The sequence below is a fragment of the Lutra lutra genome, chromosome 4 (genome assembly GCF_902655055.1).
Source record: "Lutra lutra chromosome 4, mLutLut1.2, whole genome shotgun sequence".
Lineage (NCBI taxonomy): Eukaryota > Metazoa > Chordata > Mammalia > Carnivora > Mustelidae > Lutra > Lutra lutra.
The window spans coordinates 37,580,352-37,605,031 of NC_062281.1; the positions used below are offsets into that span (position 1 = coordinate 37,580,352).

Genomic DNA, 24,680 nt, shown 5'->3' on the forward strand with positions numbered 1-24,680 from the left:
TGTGGCTTTGCCTCTGCTGAGAATACTGGAAAGTTGCTAAGAAAGTAGATCAGCAAAGCAAGGTTTATTGAGTGATAGTACAAAGCTCCCAAAGAGAGAGGGGACCTGAGAGGGTTGCCACCGGAGTTTTCCAATATAAATGGAAACATAAAATATGTGGCCTTTTGTGTCTGGCTCCTTTAACTGAGCATAATTTTTTTTTTTTAAGAAGCAGGCTCCCCACTGAGCAGAGAGCCCGACGGGGGCTTGATCCCAGGACCCTAGAAACATGACCTGGGCAGAAGGCAGAGGCTTTAACCCACTGAGCCACCCAGGCGCCCAATTTTATCTATTGTTTTAACTCCTGGAAATCCCTACCCTTCCACCTTCCTGATCCCGCCATAGAATTGACATAGACAAGAGAAATAACTTTATTTTATTCTTTGGCTTGCAAGTTACTACTTAATCTTCTTATATTTCATTTTTAAGTAGGGATTAAGCATCAGCAGGACTAGGGAGGTTAGATGCTTACTTTCCTGTGATTACTTCTCTCAGACTCTGTAAGAAGACAGAATAAACACCAAAGTCTCTGACAGCTAGTCATACACTGATGGTCATGTCTCAATGTTCTCCACTAGGGAAGGAAAACACAAAGTGATGGGGAATTCCCAAGAAAGCCCAGGAACTCAAATCCTTGGGTCTAATCAGCCTAGCAAATAGGTATTTCTTCAGATGAGTCCCTAGGAGGCCAAGTGTCAGCTGTCTTCTCTCCGTACCTGACACAGAGCCAGTGATCAGTGTCTATTTAACCAACTGCACTGGCTACGTCATACCTTAGTAGGGGTGAGCGGGGCCTGCCCAGCCCAGGCGGCCCTTACAGGGAGCAGTGTTACCAGCAGAGCTTACACAACACTCAAAGCTGCATTTTCCCAGGGGTTTCAGCGCTCCCTGCACCATACCCCATAATGACCAAGAATTCTCTCTTGGAATGTGGTGGGAAGGGGAAACACATGCAAGGATCCCATCCTGATAACCTTCCTCTGGGCTTTAATAGGATTGCCTAAAAGTGACTTGCATTTCTCCTGTCTTGTCCAAGGCTCCAGGACCTCTTTCTACATGTCCTCTAACAATGGACCTTGGTAGAGGTGAGCATGAGACAGTCCTATTGACTTTATTTCATTTTAAAAGGACTGCTTCTGGGCTTCCAGCCATTTATTCCACCTAATTTTGATTTGCTTTCCTGATAAAAGGGAACTAACTAGTCTTAAAATTTATATTCCTATCAAGACATTTTTCTTTTCAGAATCTCACATATTTTTATGTATTCCCTAATCTACAAAATAATTATTGAGGGGCACAAATGCCAAGATCATACATGGTTCGGTTAGGGGCGTCTGGGTAGTGCGCAGTTGGTGAAGCATCGGCTCTTGATTTTGCTCAGGGTCAGGAGATGGAGCCCTGTGTTTGGCTCTACACTGGGGCCGGAGCCTGCTTAAGATTCTCTCTCTCTCCCCCCCCCTGCCCCTCCTCCCCATCCCCACCCCCCAACATGCTCTCCCTCTCAAAAAAAGAAAACAAAGGAGAAAAGAAATGGTTTTCTTAAAGCTCTGGCTGCTTGGAGCTCTGAACAGGAACATTGTTCTGTGGTTCTGATGTTAGGGTTAACACCTGACTCAGAGAAACATCAACCTATTAAATGATATTACACAACAATTTTGCTGACTCACTTTTCTAATCACAGAATATTACTCATTGTTTAATGATTAGCCCTTTCCTGTTTATCTGTTTGTGGGAGGAGGGCCTTTAGTATCTCCAACCCCCCCCCCCAGCTTTGAGATATAAGTGACGGGAACACTGTATACATTTTTTTTTTTTAAACACTGTATACATTTAAAGGGTACAAGGTGGTGATCTGATATAGATATGTATTGTAAAATGATTACCACAGTAAGGTTACCTAGCACACCTATCACCTCAGATAAGTTTTTTTTTGTAATGAGGACATTTAAGATCTACTTTCTTATCGGGCTCTCTGCTCAGCGAGGAGCCTGCTTCCTCCTCTCTCTCTCTCTGCCTGCCTCTCCGCCTACTGTGATCTCGTCTGTCAAATAAATAAATAAAATCTTTAAAAAAAAAAAAAGATCTACTTTCTTAGCAACTTTTCAGTATACAATATCGTAGTGTTAACTGTAGTCACCATGCTGTACATTTCCTTCCCCAAACTTACTCACAGGTGAAAGTTTGTACTCTTTGACCAATTTATTCCCAAAACATCCACCTCTGGCAACCACCATTCTACTCTCTATTTCTACAAGTTTGGGTTTTTTTAGATTCTACACATAAATAAGATCACACAGTATTCATCTCTCTCTGTCTGACTCATTTCACTTAGCATAATGTCCTAAAGGTCCACCCATGCTTTTGCAAACAGCAGATTTCCTTCTTTTCTGTCGCCTAATATTCTAGTGTAGGTGAGTATGTGTCTCACATTTTCTGTCTCCATTTATCTGCTGAAGGACACTTACGGTTGTTACTGATGGATAGTTGGAAGAAAGGCAGGAAGGGACAAGGATAGCTCCCCACTCTAAGAGGAAACCACCCGTAAAAGGATTTTACACCACCCTGGATGGAGCCTTCCACCCTTTCCCATGTGACAGATAGATGACAAAAGCCTGATTGGATGAAAGGCCCAAGTGGAGGGTTAATCAGATTAAAAGAGCCCACCAACAAGCCCAAAACACCCCTAGACTTAGAAACTCCAGTGGCAACCCTCTCGGGTCCCCTCTCTCTTTGGGAGCTTTGTACTATTGCTCAATAAACCTTGCTTTGCTGCCCACCACTGTCTGGTCTACCCCTTCATAATTCAAAGTGGCATGACCAAGAACCACGAGCACCAAAGGAAAAGAAATCCTGCACCATTACCATGTCTTGGCTCTGGAGAATGCTGACATGAACACAGGGGTGCAGATATCTCTTTAAGACAGTGTTTTCATTTCTTTTGTACATATACCCAGAAATGGGATGGCTGGGCCATAGGGTAGCTCTACATTTAATCTTCTGAGGACCCTCTATACTGTTGTTCATATTGGCTGCAAAAGTTTGCATTCCCACCAACAGTGCACGGAGTTCGCTTTTCTCCACATCCTCACCAACACTTGTTACCTCCCATCTCCTTGATGACAGCCATTCAAACACATTTGAGGTGATATCTCATTGTGGTTTTGATTTGCATTTTCCTGATGATTAGTGATGTTGAGCACCTTTTTCCTATACATATGCGCCATGTGAATGTCTTCTTTGGAAAACTGTCTATTCAGTTCCTATGCTTTTTTTTTTTTTTTTAATCAAAAATAATCACAGTGGTCTTTAACTCACTTGCTCTTCAACATAGGTTCAGCTTCTAATAAGAGTTGTTGGTACAATACCAGTGAGCACGAGGGAGATAAACACCAAATTACGTGTTTGTTTGACAAGGCAGCCTGGTGACATTCAGTCTGGATTTTATGGAACCGATGCTCTCCTAGTTGGCATCCACTACCCACTTTTATGAGATAGACTTGGAGTCACACAGGTTTAGGCCCATACCCTAGCCATGTGATTAACAGCCCATGAAAATGTGGCAAATAACTGAAACTTTCTAGGCTTCCATTGCCTAATGTATAAAAGTGTGGGTTACAGCTTCCTAGAGGATTAAATAAAATAACCTATATAAGCAACTTTTGTAGTTCTTCAAATGTGCCAATCCTTCAGAAAAATAGTAATGAGGAAGGCAGTTCTGTCAAAATGGAATAAACACACTCTACCCATCTCTCCCCTTCAATATAACTAGAAACCTGAGACAGAACTGATGGAGTAGCCACAGGAGGACCCTGAAAAGTAAATGGTAGCAGGCTAGCTGGGAAAAGGGCCTAGAACCTGAAATACCACCAGACCAGCAGTGAGCTGCTCCTTTTTCTTTCCTCTGTCATCTCCTATCCTGGTTCAAAGGCTGTCCAAAACCCAGAGCTTGTGTCAAAATCTTGGTTTCTTTTTTGTTTGTTTTGTTTTTCCTTTCTGTCCAATCCCAACACCCAGCCAATCCTACATCAGCTGCAGTGGTCATGACAGCCAGTAGGTACACGTAAAATCTGGAGGGAGAGGAACCCTTATCTCTGGTCAGAGAAACTGTGGTCCCAAGAATGTTCCCATTGCTGTTCTTCTCTGTCCTCTTGCTGCTCGGTCCTGGAAGCACAGGGTCATGGGAAGTGTGCAGTAGAAAGGGGAAAGTATAAGTCTGCCTTTCTAGCTGGAGGAAGAGGAAGGAAAACCTCTGGGCACCAGGAGGAGTGGGGAAGAATCACAGAGAAGGGGAAACTCAAGATAACAACTGCATATGAACTGGTCTCTCCCTCCAGGCAATCCGTCTGCATAGTGACCCTAAACATCATGCTAAATGTTTTGAGAAGTGAATTACAGGGAAAGACCACTGCCCAGACCCTGGCTGGTCCCTGAGTGGTGTACAGGTGGAACAGATCCAAATAGCACTGCAAAGGTTCTGAAACTAAACTGACATTAGAATCCCAGTCCACAGAAGTTGGGCAGGAAAACTGTTACCCAAACCTAACCAGACTGATTAACTGCCTAAAAAAATTCTCCATAAGATTTAAGAAAGACTGAAAATCACATATCATAATACTTAAAGTTGCTAGTATACAGTACAAAACTATCTAATAAACTAGGAAGAAAGAAAATCTCCACATTTGGCAAGGGAAAAGATGATTAAGAAATACCAGACCCCAGTTAAAACAGATGTGAATTATCAAACCCTTTAAGTGACTATTATAACCATGCTCCAAGAAATAAAGGCAAACACTCCTGAAATGGATAGAAGGGTTTAAAAACTGCGGAGAATTGAAAGATTTAAAAAAAACAAAAATAAAATAAACAACTAAATGGAAATTTTAGAATGGAAAAACACAGTAACCAAAATTTAAAATTCACTGAATAGAAGCAACAGTAGTTTTGGGATCAGAGAGTTAAAAAATTGGTGAATTTGAATATAGATCAATAGAAACTTTTCAAGCTTAATAATGGAGAGAGTGAGAAAAAAAAGAAATCCCCAAGGACTTGTGGGACAAGTTCTAGGTGGTATAACAATTGTCATAACAGTCCCGGTGGGAGAGAAATTGTGTTGCCCTCCCAGCCCCCAAAAATTTGAAGAATTTTGATAGACCAGTGGTTACCAAGGTTTCAGTTGGGGAAAGAATTTGGCCGTAAGAAAAGCAAAGAGGGGGGCCCTGGGTGGCTCAGTGGGTTAAGCCTCTGCCTTCCACACAGGTCATGATTTCAGGGTCCTGGGATTGAGGCCCGCATCGGGCTCTCTGCTTGGCAGGGAGCCTGCTTCCCTTCCTCTCTCTCTGCCTGCCTCTCTGCCTACTTGTGATCTCTGTCTGTTCAAATAAATAAATAAAATATTTTTTAAAAAAAGAGAGCAAGGAGGAGTCTTTGACATGATGGAATTGTTCTATATCCTGTCATGTGATTTTATACCTATTAGATCTGTATAGCACAAAAGTCCACTTTTAGTCTGTGTAAATTTTTAAATAATAATTTACAAATAGGATCAACTGATCTAGTTTATACTGTATTTTGTCCCAGGTAAGATATTAAATGATTTCCTTTAAGATACTTGGCTTGACATCTTAAGATAAAATATAAACCCTTAGAACAATATTTGTTGCCAGAATTTATTTAAAATCTGTCTGAAAGATGAGTTTCAATCCTTGAAAAACTGTTTACTTTAACTTCTCCCTTTTTCATCCCTTTGATGCCCTCTCTTCCTTTCCTATCTCTGTGGTGCTCTTACTCTGATTCCTTTTCTCTCTTCCCCCCTTCTTTTCTCTCCTTTTGTCTTTACCCTGATTGCACTGATATTTTGTCTTGAGCTGTATATTTTACATTATATTTCTGTACTAAAAATATTAAAATTTTTACTTTAAGTTGAATGAGCTAAACATTTTCTACTTTTCTCTCAAAATTAAACTATTCTGTCAAATTACTTACAAGTTAATTTTTGCCTATGAATAATTTTCAAAACTGTTACTTTCCCTTTGGTTGCTTGGGAGCTCTCAGAAAAGGGGTAAAGTCGTACCCCCACCCTTGTTATGGGAATAGGTGCATCTCATCCCTTAAAGGTGATATAACTATCATTACTATATATTATGAAAATGAAGTTTATCTAGTCTAGATTCTCTTAAAAAATGGTACCAGAAGTGAAATTATACCTATTTCTTTTGCATATTTAAAAAAATTTTTGAGAGGCACATAAGCAATTTCCCAACAATGCATTCATCCCTGTGAAGACAACACATTTGGTTGACAACCAAGTAGCTGTATACAAAACAATCATCTAGGAGAGGGATTTAAGGTTAACTTGCAAATTATCAATAATGTCAACATACCATGATAAACAAGAATTGAATTGAACACTAGAGGAAAGGTGTCTGGTTAAGCAGAAAAATGGGTTGGGGAGATTGTATTAAGAAAAACAGTAAGAAAAAAACTTGGGGCGCCTGGGTGGCTCAGTCAATTAAGTGTTTGACTCTTGATTCCAGCTCAGGTCATGATCTCAGGGTCATAAGATTGGGTCTGCTGCTGGTATCCATCCTCTCTCCCCCCTCTCCTTCTGCCCCTCCCCTTATCTCTCTCCCTAAGAAAAAAGAACAAACTTGTTTGTGGATTTACATGGTGCAGCTAGAAAAGTTTTGGTGGACTAAGAATTTTGGTAGAAATAGAAAATTTGAGCCAGCCCATACAAAAAGGGAGGTTTTTGTGTAACCAAAAGAGGAAAAATGTTTTACTCTTATCTCCACTGCCGTCTTCCTGGGCTCTTCCGCTGTCCTTCCCACATTCATCCTCTGAGTTTTCTATTTCCTGGATAACCATTCTCTTCCCTTTGGTTTGAGCCCTAGATGCAGGTTCAGAATTTTTCAGATCTCTCTCAACCTCCGACAAGGACTTCTGCAACATAATCACCATGTTAAAGGAAATGTTTTCCTTTAATTAAAAATATAACCATTCTGGGGCACCTGAGTGGCTCAGTGGTTAAGCCTCTGCCTTCAGCTCAGGTCATGATCTCAGGGTCCTGGGATCAAGTCCCACATCGGGCTCTCTGCTCTGCAGGGAGCCTGCTTCCTCCTCTCTCTCTCTCTCTCTCTCTGCTTGCCTCTCTGCCCACTTGTGATCTCTTTCTGTCAAATAAATAAAATCTTAAAAAAAAAAAAAAATATATATATATATATATAACCATTCTGTCAGGTAGCTATATGAAAATACTAAAAAATAAATAAAGATGGGGCGCCTGGGTGGCTCAGTGGGTTAAGCCTCTGCCTTCAGCTCAGGTCATGATCTCAGGGTCCTGGGATAGAGCCCCACATCAGGCTCTCTGCTCGGCACCCACCCCCCCCCCCCCCCCCGCTTCTCTGCCTACTTATGATCTCTCTCTGTTGGATAAATAAATAAAATCTTTAAAAAAAAAAGTGAATAAAGATACATAGGACAACACTTTTATGGTGATTTTTTTTTCAAATAACTTCATTGCTTTGTCTGATTATAATCATACATGTCCATTGCTAAAAAAAAAAAAATGCATAATGAGCATGAAAAAAAGAAATCATCTGAAATCCTGCCACTCTGATAACAGTGACATTCTGACACTCTGACATATTCTAATATATTTTGAAACATATGTACAAACAGAGATAGTTTTACAAAAATAAAATCATACAACACGTATTTTTTAGATTAACGTTTAAAGTTTTATGTTTAAAGTTTTATGTTTTATGCCAATTAGAATGAAAAATATGTATATATCAAAACATTTTCCTTCCCCCACCCATGCCCATTTTTAACAGCTTACAGAGGTATAGTTCACAAAGTCTCATGCTTAAAATGCACATGTTGATAGGTTTTGACATACTATATCCCTCATTCCCAAAAGTTTCTTCCCATTTTTTTTAAAGATTTTATTTATTTATTTATTTGAGAAAGAGAGAGAGAGAGAGTGTGTGAGAGAGCATAAGGAGAGGAGAAGGAAACAGGCTCCCAGCTGAGCAGCAGCCCCATGAGGGGCCCGATCCCAGGACCCAGAGATCTTGACCTGAGTCAAAGGCAAAAACTTAGCCGACTGAGCCACCCAGGCATTGTGGTTTTATTTTACATTTTCCTAGTGACTAATGATATTGAGTATCTTTTCATATGCTTATTTTCTATTCAAATATCTCTTTTGGTGAAGAGTCTGATAGTCAAATATTTTGCTTTTTTAAAAATTTGCCTGTGTTCTTATTATTGGGTTTTTAGAGTTCTTTTCAGTTCTTACAGATCTTCCTCAAATTACAATGAGGGTTATGCCCTAATTGTAAGGACCTATTTTATATTTTTATATTTTAGCAAGAGGCTTTCATTGAGGTTAAACAAAAACCTTGTTGTTTAACCCTTAAACTGTCCCTGCTTCCCTTCCCCCAGGGGGGTTCACTTAAAAACAAGTCCCGGAAACCAGCTCCAGGTAACAAAGCCCAGATACAAGGGTGGGTCAGGCCAGGTGGAGACATGGATCAGTGGGGGGTTGCATACTGTCTCCCTAGCTACCAAGGAGTAGGGGCCCCGCCCTTTAGGAGCCTTTTTGGCGCCAATCCTAATCAAGGTGTAACAGGCTGGTTCAAATGTCTACTAGGGGAAACTGTAATTCAATTGGTCACCTAGCATTACTGTGGAGTTTCCTGTGGTTTCAATCTCATTGGTCACCTGAGAGTGGCCAGGCCTGACTGCATGGCCTTTGCCCTTAAAAGCTAGTCTATGAAACAGAGAAGGGTCGCCCTCTCTTGTAAGAGGTGCATCCCCAAACGTTCGGTTAGATTCTTGATGCTTGGCGCGAAATAAAGCTTTCTTGACCTTTGCCTTGTATCAGTCTCGCTCCTTTAATCACGGACCCCTTATTGGGGCATAACACTAATAACCCCACTGTAAGTTGAAAACGCATTTACCATGCCTAACCTACTAAACAGCATAGCTTGCTTAGCCTCACCTCCCTTAATCGTGCTCAGAACCGCTTATATTAGCCTAAGGTTGGGCAAAATCCTCTAACACAAAGCCTGTTCTATAATAAAGTGATGACTATCTCATGTAACTTATTGAATACTGTGCTGAAAGTCAACAACACAATGGTTGCTTGGGCACAGAATGGCTGTGGGTATATCCGTTTCCCCCCATGAGCGCATGGCTGACTGGGATCTGTGGCTCGCTGCCCCTGCCCAGCATATTGCTAGTCCGGGAAAAAAAATGAAAATTTGAAGTTTGGTTTCTACTGAATACCTATCACTTTTGTACCACCATAAAGTCAAAAAGTTGTTAAGCCAAGCCATTGTAAGTTGGAGACCGTGTGTATATTCACGATGCAAGTCCTTTTTTGGATATACAATTTGCAAATATTTTTTTCTCAGTCTGTGACTTGTCTTTTTTTTTTTCCTTCTGATAATGTCTTTTAAAGAACAAATTTTTAAATTTTGATGAAGTCCAATTTACCAATATTTCCTTTCATGATTGTGCCATTATGTCACATCTAAGGAAGATTTGTCTAATCCAAGGTCATAAAGATTTTATCCTATGTGTCCTTCTAGAACTCTTATATTCCAGGTTTTACACTGAGGTATATGATCCATTTTGAGTTAATCTTTGCATTGGTTAAGAGGCAATGGTTAAGTCATTGTGTAGTGACATTAAAGGGGGTTTTTCTTGTTTCAGTTTTTTTTTAGAATATTGTCATGTTAACTTTTCAATAAATATACCACTATAAAATGAAAGTACTATGGGAAAAAGATGTGTTCTTCAGCCAGTCCCTAAACCCAATCCACTGAAATGGTAACTTAACAAATACATAGGACTTCAACTGCCAGAGATGAGAGAGAGACAGATAACCCAACAGGTGTGTGTGGAAACAGTGACAACTCACTGCTGGAAGACAGTTCTCCATGGGTTTCTCACATTTCTAAGTATGTTGTGAACAGTGGCATAAATAACACTTGTTCTGGACCACCTTTTTAAAGATGTGTTACTGAGAGCAGTCTTGGAAAACAGAGTATTTCTCTTCAGAGAAGAGAGGAGGAGGTGCTTTCCAGTAAAATAAAGATATTTCCCTCCATAATGGAATTTTGGGCAGGTTTCCTTGTATCCCATTATAAAAGACAGAGGTGTCTGGGATTTGGGATTCCTCAGCTGTGATACAAACCAATGAGAGCAGCTCTATCTGGGTCACTCTGCACCACCCCCATGGGACTTGGGGGCCAGGGGAGCTGACACAACCTTGAAGCTCATCAGTTTGCTGTAGTGTGAATGAGAGTCATTTGTGTCTGACCCAGAAGTCTTTTCTCTTCGGCTAGACCATCTTGTTAATTTGTAAGTAGGGTAAAATCTCACAGCTCACACTTAATTCTAGTCGTTAGGCCTCAAAACAGCCCCCAGGTTGCATACCTCAGTCGGTCTGCTCAGTCAGGCTGTGAATGTCCTCAGTGGCACTACGCTTACCATGCACTCTTCTGTGGCCACGGAGCGCGTGCCTGATCCTACCTAGGAAACTTCTATACCACTCTGCATAATACATTGAGATTGCCTCAGAGAAAAGCATTTTCTACAACACTGTAGGAAAGAGACAAATCAAATATTCCTGTTGTATCATATCCCCTACCTGTCACATCTAAAAAAGACAGGCTCACAAGAACAGAAAGTAGAATGACTATTACTAGGAGCCAGAAAGGTACAGGCTTAAGGATACAAACTTGCAATTAGTAGTTGATCAAGTCCTGGAGAGCTAAGGTACCGTACAGAGATTATAGTCAGCAAGACTGTATTCTAAACTTCCAAGTTGCTAAGAGACGAGATCTTAATTGTTCTTGCCATACACACAAACATAATAATAATTACGTGACGTGACAGAGGTGTTCGCTAAAGCTAAGATGTGATCGTATTGCAACACATTAATGTGTCAAATCAACACAAGTACCCTTATACACAATGTTACATATCTAAATAAATAAATGTCCTTCAGAAGTAGGCTTAGAGATTTGGACATTTTCAGAGCCTGCTTTCTTCCACTTCAAATAGATATTAACACTTTCAGGTATTTCTGGGATATACCTAGTTTTTGTTTTGTTTTGTTTTCTTTTCTTTTCTTTTGGGATAGACCTAGTTTTTAAAGCGGTAACCTAATTCTCAACATCATTCATCCAACAAGACTGATGTCATTTTAACAAATACAGAAATAATAACTGCGGGTGCCTGGGTGGCTCAATAGGTTAAGCCTCTGCCTTTGGCTCAGGTCATGATCCCAGGGTCCTGGAATGGAGTCCCGCATTGGGCTCTCTGTTCAGCAGGGAACCTGCTTCCCCCTCTCTCTGCCTGCCTCTCTGCCTACTTGTGATCTCTGTCAAATAAATAAAATCTTTTAAAAAAATAAAATAACTGGGCATCTGGGTGGCTCAGTTGATTAAGCATCTACCTTCAGCTCAGGTCATGATCCCAGGGTCCTGGGATCAAGCCCCAAATTGGGCTCCCTGCTCAGCAGGGAGTCTGCTTCTCCCTCTCCTTCCTTCCTTGCTACTGTGCTGTCTCTCTCACTAGCTCACTCTCTCTCTCAAAGAAATAAAATCTTTTTTTCCTAAGATTTCATTTATTCATTTGACAGAGAGACAGCGAGAGAGGGAATACAAGCAGGGGCAGAGGGAGAAGCAGGCTCCCCGCCCAGCAGGGAGCCCGATTTGGGGCTCGATCCCAGGACCCTGGGATCATGACCTGAGCTGAAAGCAGATGCTTAACGACTGAGCCAGCCAGGTGCCCCCAAATCTTTTTAAAAATTGAAAAAAAAATAATAATAAAAAAGAACAACTATAGAATTAGGTGAGGAATCACTTTCTGTACTTACTTTGGCCAACTCATTATCAGGTTCAATATTCAGTACTTTATTCAAATCTTCTATAGCTTCCTGGAGCTTGTTCTGATGTTTATATGTAGTGGCACGGCGCAGAAGAGCTGAAAATTTATCAAAAAAAGTTGTATTTTTTAACATGTGGTATCTGGCACGGCGCAGAAGAGCTGAAAATTTATCAAAAAAAGTTGTATTTTTTAACATGTGGTATCATGGTGAGAGGCTATTTTTCAAGTAGACGAATACAAATAGAACAGCTTAGTGTGCAATTGGGCAAAGCTTAATGACACCCATTTTCAGACTGTTGTGTGTATAGAAAATGATACTGGGGTAAACAGAGGAGGCTGCCTCAGGCAACAGCCCCTCCCACAACCTGGTCCTCCAGTAGCCCCAGGCCCTGCCAGCTCCTTCAAGCTCTGAGAGACTGTACCCTCACAGGCACCGTGCCGGACTGCGATATTGGGAAGCTTTTCAAGAAACAGTAACATATTCCTCTTAATTATCACCACTAGTATTATTTTGCCTTTTATGAAAATTGAGAAAATCCTTTACTCAAATTTAGTACATTGCTGACCGGCAGATGGCTCAGACTACGAGCCATTAGCAAAGCCTTTATAGCAACCTGTAAAATGATTAGAAGAAGGTATTTCACACAGGGAACTGACAGAATCCTGACCATGAAGTCGGCTCAGTTCAGAAATTGAGCACACTTTGGTAATTTATGTCAGATTTTCTGTATATTTCAAATCATTCGACAATTATTTTTTAGTACTGAATTATTTTAGTAGTAATACTAATAAGGAATGCCTTTATAGTCCCATCCTTATCCCTGTATTATCAGAGAACTTCGTATAGTAAGTTATTATTTTGAAAAGAATGAGGCTTAGAAATTCTGAAAAGCGAGAAATTTATATCCAATATATTTTTTTATGTTTTATATCCAATATATTTTAATATGCTATCTTACAACATAGAATGAGCCATGAAAATCTACAGGATAAATCATTGTGTCATAAATTTAACCCAAACTGTATACTATACTTTAAGTACAAGTTTAGCTATTACTATTACTACTCAGAAGGGAACATCCATAAAGAAGTAGGCATGATATAACAGTTATCATTTTTTTAACTTTTTATTTTTGAAATAATTTTAGATGTATGGCAAAGCTGCAAAGATAATACAGAGAGTTTTCACATGCCTCCTTCCAGCTTTCCCTCATGCTAACTTCTTACCTAATTTTGGAATATTTACCAAAACCAAGAAATTAACATTGGTATATTATTATTAACTAAGCTACAGGCTTGAGTTGCGTTTCACTAGTTTTTCCTCTAATGCCTTTTTCTGTTGCAGGCTGAACTGAAATACCACACTGCATTTAGAACAATTATATTTTGAGTTAAACATAAAGTTTTGAAAAGGAAATTATTTAATCACTTAAGCCAACGTAAGACTTCTTAATGTTTTCTAGCCCTACTCATTACTAGACTTGGCTCTATCCAGTTTGTTATTTTTTTTTTAATTTTTTATTTTCATTTATTTATTTTTTTAAAGATTTTATTTATTTATTGACAGAGAGGGAGAGATCACAAGAAGGCAGAGGCAGGCGGGGGGGGGGGGGGGGGGGGGAAGCAGGCTCCCCGCTGAGCAGAGAGCCCAATGCGGGGTTTCATCCCAGGACCCTGAGATCATGACCTAAGCCAAAGGCAGAGGCTTAACCCACTGAGCCACCCAGGCGCCGCAGTTTGTTTTTTAAATAGTGAAGATTCTGGTGCTTTTGAAATCATTCAAACAAGGAAAAGTGGAAACATAAAGTCATTCTGGTAGCAGATGAGCACTGTGCTTGAGTGTGGGCTCTGGAGTCCACTGCCCAGTGCTGAGTCCTGTCTGCCATTCGCTAGCTGTGTGATTGTGGGTGAAATGCTTAATCTTTCTATGCCTGAGTTCCCACTTTTGTAAACTGAGTGTACTAACAATAGTATCTGCACCTCTATTCAGCTATTGTGAAATTAGTGGAGTTAATACATGTCAAGAACCTGGCACAGTGCTGGCACTGTGTTGGTGGGAGCCCATCAGGAGATTGCCAAACTTTTTTGCCACCTCCTAAAACTGGGAGCCCACCCATACTCTGTGACAGAGACAAATTACAGGCACAAGAGGATTTTGCCGGCAAAAGGAGGGCAATCCATGGCAATGACTGGGCTGATGTTCCAGGATGTCCCCCTTTAGCATGCCCATGGCTATTGCACACCCATGTTCACGGGGCACACAAGGGTACATTCCATGTGAAAAAAAATTAAGTGTTTATATTTCCTCAAATCCGTAACATTTAAAGAAATAGAGTCTATTACAAATTACGTCGCTCCCTTGTGGAGTGATTCCTTCTCCATCACAGAGAAAGAGTGGAGTCTGACTTGTATAGTCAGGCTTAGACCTGTATAGTCAGGCTCAGACCACAGCAAGGTTGTGCAGCCACTGAGACAGGAAATCCAAACAAAGATATAGTTAGCTTTGGGCACATTTAATTTAAAATGTCTATGGAGGGGCATCTGGGTGACTCAATCAGTTAAGCGGCTGCCTTTGACTCAGGTCATGATCTCAGGGTCTTGGAATCGAGCCCCGCATCAAGCTCCTTGCTCAGCAGGGAATCTGCCTTTCCCTCTGCCCCTCACCCCTCTTGTGTTCACGCTCTCTTGCTCTCTCTCTCAAATAGATAAATAAAAACAAATAAATAAAATGTCTATGGACATGTAAGTGGAAACGCCCAAAACGCTACTGGCAGAAGGTTCTAGACCTCAAGCAAGGGCTTATTATATTAATGTCAGAAATTTTATATTAAATTACACTTAGATATTTTTCAGATAAAAAGATAGTTCAATAAGCCAGTAACAAAAAGATAAATACTGTATGATTCCATTTAGATGAGATACCTAGAACTGTAAAATCATAGAAACAGAAAGGAGAATTGTGGTTGTCAGAGACTGGCGGGAGGGGAAAGTAGAGTATTATCGTTTAACAGGCAGAGCGTTTCAGTCATAAAAAAAAAAAGTTCTGGAAATGGAGGATAGTGAAAACTGCACAACTATATGAATGCATTTAACACCACTGAATTGTACTGACAAATGATAAAGATGATAAGTTTCATGTTATATATATTTTACCACAATAAAAATAACTGAAAGATAAAAAGAAAACCAACAATGGTTCAAATGTAAGCTTGAGATATTTCTCTAAAACCATATATATTTTATTTAATCTTCTGGGATTATTAACTACTTCACACAAATAGCTAGGAATTTAAATTCCAAGTTAAACTGGAAGTTAAAAGTAACTTTATCAAAGTGATGATTCACAGAAATTAGAGTGTATTTGAAGTAGGCTTAATATAATCGTAAGGAGTGTCCACAAATAGTCTAACAAATCCTGACATAAATTTAAAGCACTCTGAATGTTTTTTACCTTTCAAGTTTCCAGGTTCTAACTCCAAGACCTTTTCACAATCCCGGAAAGCACTGTTCCAGTTCTGTAGTTTGAGTTCTGCTTGAGCACGGTTGTTATAGGCTGCCACGGTGGGGAGCACGGATATGCTCCTACAAAAGAGACACTTATTGGCAAAAATAGACCAGTGGAAAACCTAAGTAGATAGATAAACACGGCTAAAATTGTGAAAACAATTATAGCCTGTGTTAAGGGTGCAATTGTGTCCCCCAAACTCACAGGCTGAAGTCCTCACCCCAAGTAGCTCTGAATATAACTGTATTTGGAGATTGTGTTTAAAGAGATGATTAAGTTAAAATGAGGTCATGAGGGTGTACCCTCATCCATTATGACTGGTGTCCTTATAGAAGGAGGAGATTAAGACAGAGACACAGCCCAGGAAAGACCACTTGCAGACAGAGAGAGAAGATGGCCACCTACAGGCCAAGAAGAGGGGACTCAGAAGACGCCAGCCCTATTGACACCTTGATCTCAGATTTGCAACCTCCACACAGTGAGAAAATAAATTTCTGCTTTTTGAGCCCCTCAGCCTGTGGCACTTTGTAATGGCAGCTCTAGCAAACCATACAGCTGACATCATCAAGTGTAATAAAATATAGTTCTGTAGACACACTGAATCAATATTTAGACAGATGCTGAACATTCAGTTAAGCAGTTTAAGGTTGACTCTGGCTATAGAAGTAACCTATATACCCACAGATCTCCTAAAAAACCAGATTAGTTAACATCAAATATCAAATACATTATTTTGACACCTCGGGGACAATTTCCTAGTACCAAAAAAATGGAGCAATCAGCCACAACTAATATCCTTTATTAAGTTGCCATGGTGAGTTTACTTTGTAATCTAAAAACAAGAGTTTATGGGCGCCTGGGTGGCTCAGTTGGTTGGGCGACTGCCTTCGGCTCAGGTCATGATCCTGGAGTCCCAGGATCGAGTCCCACCTCGGGCTCCTTGCTTGGCGGGGAGTCTGCTTCTCCTGCTGACCTCTCTACTCTCATGCTCTCTCTCTCTCTCAAATAAATAAATAAAATCTTTAAAAAATAAATAAATAAAAATAAAATAAATTAAAAAATAAAAACAAGAGTTTAGTGTGTAGTCTAAAACTAGATTTAATTCTAAGGAAATGATCATAATTTAATCAGAAAAAGTTAATTGAAGAATTGAAGGAGAGAGTAGTATTTACTGAAGAGTACAGACTTTAAGAAATTTTGTTACATTAAGGGTATGAAAGCCAAATAACTGATGAAAAGAAGGACTTAAAACCTCCCCTGTTATTGCTTAATAAGTGGATTTGGAGTGCTGTGAAGTAATGTATTCCTAAGTAGGAAAGATAAGGGTATCAGTGCACTGAGTTTTCTAAAGCTGGAAAAAGAATAGAAAATGAAAAGGGAAAAAAGCCACAAAAAGTAGCAATTCACTAAGATCATTAATGATGAATATGAAGAAATCACATGGTTGGATAGAGACCAAAGACAGACAGTACAAGAATGACTAATACAAGCACCTGACACCAAGTACCTCCCACATGCCTGGCACAAATACCACACTCATTTAATACTCACTACAATCCATGAAGGATATATTACTGCTCTTCCTACCTTACAGATGAGAAAAACAGATATGACAGAAAGGCTAAGTAGCATGCCTGAGGCCACAGGCTAGTAAGTGAGAGGCAGGACTCAAACCCAGTGTACTCCAGCATCTGCTGTCACTACCACCAAGTTGTCCTGCCTTTGTGTTGTTTTATTAAATCCTCACAGCAGCTCTGAATTAGGCACTATAACAACCTCATCACATTGAGGAAACTGAGGCCAGAGAGGTGAAGAAACTGCCCAGGGTCAGAAAGTGGCAGCTGAGTTTCCTTACTGCTATGTGGCTTTAACTGTTCACCACTCTGATTTCTTAAAAGAGGAAAAATTATGCTCCCTGTAATAGACTAAGAGATTCTCTACTGGTGGAAATCTACGAGAAGAGAGAGAACAACATCAAGCTGACTTCCACCTGCGTGAAAAGGGAAGACAAATACTGAGTGAGAGATAGATTAATAGCCTTTTTACCTTGCATGTTCATTTAAATAGGGGAAACAAACTTCTTTAGAGAAGCAACATTGAAGAAAAAAATCTTCCTTCCAAAGGTGAAAAAAAGATCATAGAGAGTTTATTTCTAACATAGCGTAAGGGATTCTATAAGCACAATGAGTTTGTAACAATAATTTAGGAAATTAGTCTACTTTTTGTTTTCTGTTAAGAGCTTCAGAAGTGCACATAAGTGGACACCTGAGTGGCTCAGTAAGTTAAGTGTCTGCCTTCCGCTCAAGTCAGGATCTCAGGATCCTGGGGTCGAGCCCCACACTGGGCTCTCTGCTCAGCAGGGAGACTGATTCTCCCTTTCCCTCTGCCCCTCTCCCCGCTCATGCTCTCCCTCTCTCAAATAAATAAATAAAATCTATTTTTAAAAAGTCCATATAAGTATTTATTGAACATCTACTCTGAACCAGGTACTTTGTTGGGCACTAGAGATACAAAGTTATAAGAAAACTGATAAGGCCACTCTGCTCTGACAGAGTTTACAGTCCAGTTACTATCAAAATACACAAACTTAGACTGTACCTTCAACAAGTACCACAAAGGAGAGGCAAGACTGCTCTAAGAGCCTATAAATTGGGAGTCAGAGGTGGGGAAGAGTGGAGTAGGGTGGAGACTTAGCCTTGTCTGGGAGGTAAAGGAAGACTTCCCCAAAGAGGTGAAGCATGGGATGAGATCTGAAGGTAAATGTGAATTAACTAGATAATGAGAAGAGGAAAGAATTTCTACACAGTAGACCCAGCATATGCAAAGGCCCTGTACTGGGAGGTAGCATTATTAAGTACTAGGATTAGATCCAGGCAATCTAACTGCAGAACCTGAGTTCTTAGCCTCTATATTATATGGACTTTCTGTCACGCTCCATTCAGATGGCTTCTATTTTCTCTGGAAAATGGGAAAGTTAGGACCTCTGTCAAAACTGGGGATCAGGGAGCTTAAGAGGTTGAGAAAAGTATTGAAAAACAAGGCAAAAAGCACAAGTGAATTTATGATAAATCATAATTATAATATCTCTAGTAATTCTGACACAGAGTTTTTAACTTATTTATATCATTTCAATGATTAAATATAAACATTATCATGTTTTTTAAATGGCAACTTTAAACCACAACAAGGGGTTCCTGGCTGGCTCAGTTGGTAAAGCATGCAACTCTTGATCTCCAGGTCCTGAGTTCAAGCCTCATATTGGGTGTGAAGCCTGCTTAAAAAAAAAAAAAAAAAAAAAGGCAACAGAAACGACAACAAAAATCTGCTCACCTAGTATAATACATCACAGCCTCTTCATAGTCCCCTGAGTTAAAAGCTTCATTTCCTTTTTCCTTTTCATGAGTAGCAAGAAAAGTCTTTTCCTTCTCAGTTAGACCTAGAAGTAAAAATATAATTGAACAGAATTTTTAAAAAGTTTAAATCCAAAAATGCTTATTTTAACAGAAACAGTCATTTGTGAAGTAAATAAAAGAAACATTTCCTAAGTTTAGGAAATGTTTCCTTAAATAATTCACAGTTGGGGGGGGTTGGATTTTTTAAATTATTATTGGTTGTATTTTACTTTATTTTTTTTTTTAAAGATTTTATTTATTTATTTGACAGAAAGAGATCACAAGTAGGCAGAGAGGCAGGCAGAGAGAGAGGGGGAAGCAGGCCCTATGCTGAGCAGAGAGTCCGACACGGGGCTCCCCTGGGATCATGACCTGAGCCAAGGCAAAGGCCCAACCCACTGAGCCACCGAGGCACCCCTGTATTTCACTTCAAAGGTGCTATACATCAACGGACTTCGAGTGAAAACAAATAAACGCTATATCATTTTTGTTTTGAGGCCAAAAAAAAAAAAAAGGGATTTGAAAAATAGAATGAAAAATGATAGTTAAAAACTAGGTTTATAGGGGCGCCTGGGTGGCTCAGTGGGTTAAGCCGCTGCCTTCGGCTCAGGTCATGATCTCAGAGTCCTGGGATCGAGCCCCGCATTGGGCTCTCTGCTCAGCGGGGAGCCTGCTTCCTCCTCTCTCTCTGCCTGCCTCTCTGCCTGCTTGTGATCTCTCTGTCAAATAAATAAATAAAATCTTTAAAAAAAAAAAAAACTAGGTTTATATATATATATTTTTTTTTTTAAGATTTTTTATTTATTTGTCAGAGAGAGAGGAGAGAGAGCAAGCACAGGCAGACAGAATGGCAGGCAGAGGCAGAGGGAGAAGCAGACTCCCCGCCAAGCAAGGAGCCCGATGTGGGACTCGATCCCAGGACGCTGGGATCATGACCTGAGCCGAAGGCAGCTGCTTAACCAACTGAGCCACCCAGGCGTCCCTAGGTTTATATTTTTGAGTCTTACTAAATTTAAGTAGTGTAACTATTACTCATATAAAATTAAGTAGTTAAAGGATGAAACTGAATTTGTTAGAAGTGGTCAACTCTAGGAGAAAATCCATAAACTTTTAGTGGAAATCTATAACACTTAAAGAGAAGGTTATCTAGTTTGATAGTTTTTATTATAATTTTGAAAATGTGAAAGTTATGAAATTATTCTTATTTTTTCCCAATTACCTGCTGTGTCTATTCTTGTCTCAATTTTAGACAAATGTGACTTGTTGTTTACTATAGTTTTTTCTTTGTAATCTTCATCAATTTTTGAACATTCCTTTTCCACGTCAAACCTTAAATGAAAGAAAACAAAAAATGTACAAAACAAGCAAGGAAATTAAATTTATTATTGATATTCTTATGTCATACCACTGTGCCTTTAGAGACATATTCTAAAAATGCATAACAGGTTCATATTATAAGTCATCTGTATTCGCTCTTAGAAACCACGTAATTCAAGTGAGGACTTCAAAATTAATCAGAACTTTGTCATTAAAATTGTGACTAATTGGGGCGCCTGGGTGGCTCAGTGGGTTAAAGCCTCTGCCTTCGGCTCAGGTCATGATCCCAGGGTCCTGGGATCGAGCCCCGCATCGGGCTCTCTCCTCAGCGGGAAGCCTGCTTCTCCCTCTCTCTCTCTGCCTGCCTCTCTGCCTACTTGTGATTTCTGTCTGTCAAATAAATAAATAAAATCTTTAAAAAAAAAAAAAACTGTGACTAATTTATCTCGACTTAAACTTTTTTGTTCCTTTTTATTTTTGATGGACATAGGATTACCTGAATTATTTTTGGTTGCTTTTATAAACAAAAGGATGCTATCGATATTTATTTAATGAAAAAATAAGATCAAAAGTGCTTATGTTACAGGATTTCTTTTCCTTCTGTGTCCACAGTTCTTGGTCATGCCACTATGAAAAAGGAAGGGGGAGACCAGAGGAAGAGTGGCGGGCAGCAAAGCAACATTTATTGAGCTATTGAGCCATAGTACAAAGCTCCTGAAAAGGGAGAGGATCCCAGAGGGTTGTAACCTGGAGTGTCTAAGTCTAGGGTTTTTTATGGACTTGCTGGTGGGCTGTTTTAATCTGGTTAACTCTCCACGGGTCTTTCATCCAATCAGGTTTGTGTCATCTATCATGGGGGGGGCAGGGAACATTGGAGGACTCCTTCCAGGGTGGTGTAAAACCCTTTTAAGGGTGGTTTCCACTTGGAGGAGGTTGGGGCTTGTCCCTGCCTGCCTTCCTTCCAACTGTTGTTCATTACTTAGACCAGATACTCTTAGTACTCTACCAAAAGTAACTTGGCAGTCTTGATATGTTCAGACTTATAATAATTAAGAAGTTACTATAATATTTTATGGTAGGGAATTTTTCAGTGACAAATTTTGTATTACGAAATATAAAACATACTTATCCCATTCTGCATAATCCCTCGGAATTTTCTTTTTAGGTCGTCTGCTATTAGAATATTTTTCCTGAGAGAATAAAAGCATATTTTATGAGACATATTTAAGATTAGCAGGTTTTATGATAAATACAATGTTAAGTATTGAATTAAGATAGATTAACTGAGGGGCGCCTGGGTGGCTCAGTGGGTTAAAACCTCTGCCTTTGGCTCAGGTCATGATCCCAGGGTCCTGGGATCAAGCCCCACATTGGGCTCTCTGCTCAGCAGGGAGCCTGCTTCCTCCTCTCTCTCTGCCTACTTGTGATCTCTGTCTGTCAAATAAATAATAACTTTAAAAAATAAATAAATAAAAATAAAAATTATTTTAAAAAAAGATATATTAACTGAGTGGATAAGAAAAATAGGTCCTCTTGAAGTTATAACAATTCAAGTACTGTAACTATTAACATACAGCACATTAAAAAGGATTTTAAATCGGTAGTTAATTCTGGGAGCAATCTATTGGACTTTAAGTATGTATATAAGATTTAAAAACTCACATGTATGAAATGTGATTTTTTAGCAATTTTCTTATAATAAAAACGTAACCAACTACCATCCATTCTTTTAAAACCTAGGCATTGGAGGGATGCCTGAGTGGCTCAGTTGGTTAAGGTCTGCTTTTGGCTCAGGTCCTGACCCCAGAGTTCTGGAGGTGAGTCCCACATTGGGTTCCCTGGTCAGTGGGAAAGCCCACTTCTCCCTCTGCCTGCTGCTCCCGCTGCTTGTGCTCTCTCTCTCTCAGACAAATAAATAAAATCTTAAGAAAAAACAAAAAACAAACCCTAGCCATTGGAGAAATAAGAATAACTACTTTGCTGTATTAGAGATGTTTTGTTTGCAACAAAAGACACCTGACTTGGACTAATCCTATTAAAAAAGAATAAACTAGGACACCCAGGTGGCTCAGTCCATTAAGCATCTGCCTTCAGCTCAGATCATGATTTCAGGGTCCTGGGATCAAGTCCCAAATTGGGTTCCTTGCTCACTGGCAAGCCCGCTTCTCTCTCTGCCTCCTCTGCCTGCCATTCTGCCTGCTTGTGTGCTCGCTCTCTCTCTGACAAATAAATAAAATCTTTAAAAAAAATAATAAACTATTGGCTTACATAACCAAATTGATGAAATGGCAGGTGTACTACTAGCTAAAGGACTGTATACTCTCCCTCCCCAGCTCTCCCACTCTCCCCCTCTCCCTAGTGTCTGTTTCTTTCTGCCCACAGATTTCACTTTCCCCCCACTGGCTACTTGCTTTTCCCATATAGTAGGCACAGTGGCCACAGGCAGTACAGGATTATAACCTCACAGGCCTCCCAACCAGAAAGAAGGAGAGTGACTCTTCTCTCCACCTTTAGTTAGAGAAATCCCGGGAAGGACTCGGCATTCCCTAGCTTGGGTCGTGTGCCCTTCCCTGACCAAGCACTAGCTTGGTGCTATTCTTTGGCCCAGCCTAGGTCCCACGCCCACTCCAAGCACTTGCAGAAAATGGGAGGAAAGCAAACGAGAGCCATTATGCTCATCAACAGTTTCTTAAATGGTTTCTTAAAAGTCAGTCACAATCTGAAACCAGTTTGAATGGGTTGTTTACCCATGCACAATTTTGTAACACTGGGTGTGGTCATCCAAAGTTACGCATATCCAAACACACATATATTTCATTATACAATTTAAAAATCTTATCCATTAATATCTTCATCAAGCTCATCAGAAGAGTCTTTAAGTATCCCCTTTAGGGGAAATTTTTTGTCACAAGCAGGTATTAGCCGCAGAAGAACATGAAATACTCCTAAATTGTGATGAAAAGCTCAGATTTTCTCACTGGGAAAAAACACTGCCAGTTGTTTTCCTTAAAATGACAGGCCCACTTCATTCATTTTCAATACAACGTTTGTCAAAAACCCAAGCCTGAATAACTATAATTTGTCTGTCAGTCGCTCTTTCCGGTAAAACCTGTTCAGGGAAAGAGCTGACTTAAGCTGACAACTCACTCACACGGGTCTTGCCTCTCGAAATAAGTGCCAGGTTTTACCTCACAGTCAAGTGCTTTTTGAATACTTCTGTCACACAGAATATTAGAAAGAGGTGTTCTCAAGACTCAAGACTTAATAAATACGTTTTATTGTTTCATCAAAGACATTTTTAAGTCAAATTGGAGTTTTTGACTATAAATAGGGAGCCATGGAGAAAACAGCGACTACCAGCCCAGTTTGGTGCCACTCCCTGCCTCGATTCATGCTAAGGCCCGACAGCTTCACCCTCAATACAAATGTCAATGCAGTGAAAAGAACAAAGCAGTAGCATTATTTTTAAAAATAGCATTGATTTTCCAGACCCTCTGGAAGGATCTCTGGGAGAACCAGGGCCCATAAATTATGCTTTGGGAATCACTGTGCCACTATTCTCTCTACCCCATGGAACTATAACCTCCTGTTATATTTTCAGGGCACAGACTTAGCAAATAATGGGTGTTCAATAGATACAAATATATTGATGACAGGTAGTGGCATCCTTTTTGAGGATTACAGTGTACCTCATTTACACGAGCAATTCTTAATGGGGAGGAAAAAGATGCAGGAAGGTAAATTATTAACGAGCAGTGTAATGAAGAGCTATGGATTTTTTTTAAATAAAACTGAGTATTCAAACAAAGTTTGAATTTTCAAACAAAACAAAGTCTGTTTTTTCAAACAAACAAAAAAAGAAATGAGAATAAAAAGAGTAAGTTAACCCAGAATGAAGAGACTTGAATAGGCAATCTTTCAGAAATGATAGGAATAAAAGAAAAAAGTAGGGCAGAGGGAACGGAATGTGGGATCCACATGAAAGGCCAGAGACTCCCAATGCCCAGGACACAATGGCTAGATTCTGGAATAACAGGGTCAGGTAGATCTTCTGGCCAGAAGCTCAGTTTTAACTTGAAGTTAAGTATAAATGGACCTGGGACTCCCAACAGGTCCCTTCTCTACGGAACCCATGGGTAAAAAAGGAAAGGTCTACATGACAAAGTAGGGATCAACCACAGAGAAATCATCATAAGGGCTGGGATAATATGCAGTAAACAGAGGAATGACATCTTCAGCAGCTTCAAAGTATCTGTTTAAAACTTTAAATCCCGGGTTCATCAAGTAATAAACTATTTCCTCTATACCTCCACTGGACAGACAAAAGTATTCCCTGAAATTCTCTCCCACTGAATTGGATCTTTTTTTTTTTTTAAAAGATTTTATTTATTTATTTCACAGACAGAGATCACAAGTAGGCAGAGAGGCAGGCAGAGAGAGAGAGGAGGAAGCAGGCTCCCCGCCGAGCAGAGAGCTGGATGCAGGGCTCAATCCCAGGACCCTGGGATCATGACCCGAGCCGAAGG

General features: G+C 39.9%; 1 protein-coding gene across 2 annotated transcripts in view; it reads right to left on the minus strand.

The window, feature by feature from the left end:
- Window positions 1-24,680, minus strand: part of SPAG1 (sperm associated antigen 1) — a 70,596-nt gene that overhangs the window by 30,941 nt on the left and 14,975 nt on the right. For both annotated transcript variants that reach the window (XM_047728569.1, XM_047728568.1), the window contains exons 5-10: window positions 21,280-21,344; window positions 20,057-20,166; window positions 18,776-18,881; window positions 15,392-15,522; window positions 11,930-12,036; window positions 6,819-6,978 (exon numbers count right to left, since the gene is read on the minus strand). In XM_047728569.1, the coding sequence (XP_047584525.1) occupies window positions 6,819-6,978; window positions 11,930-12,036; window positions 15,392-15,522; window positions 18,776-18,881; window positions 20,057-20,166; window positions 21,280-21,344 (679 nt within the window). The remainder of the gene's footprint in view (window positions 1-6,818; window positions 6,979-11,929; window positions 12,037-15,391; window positions 15,523-18,775; window positions 18,882-20,056; window positions 20,167-21,279; window positions 21,345-24,680) is intronic.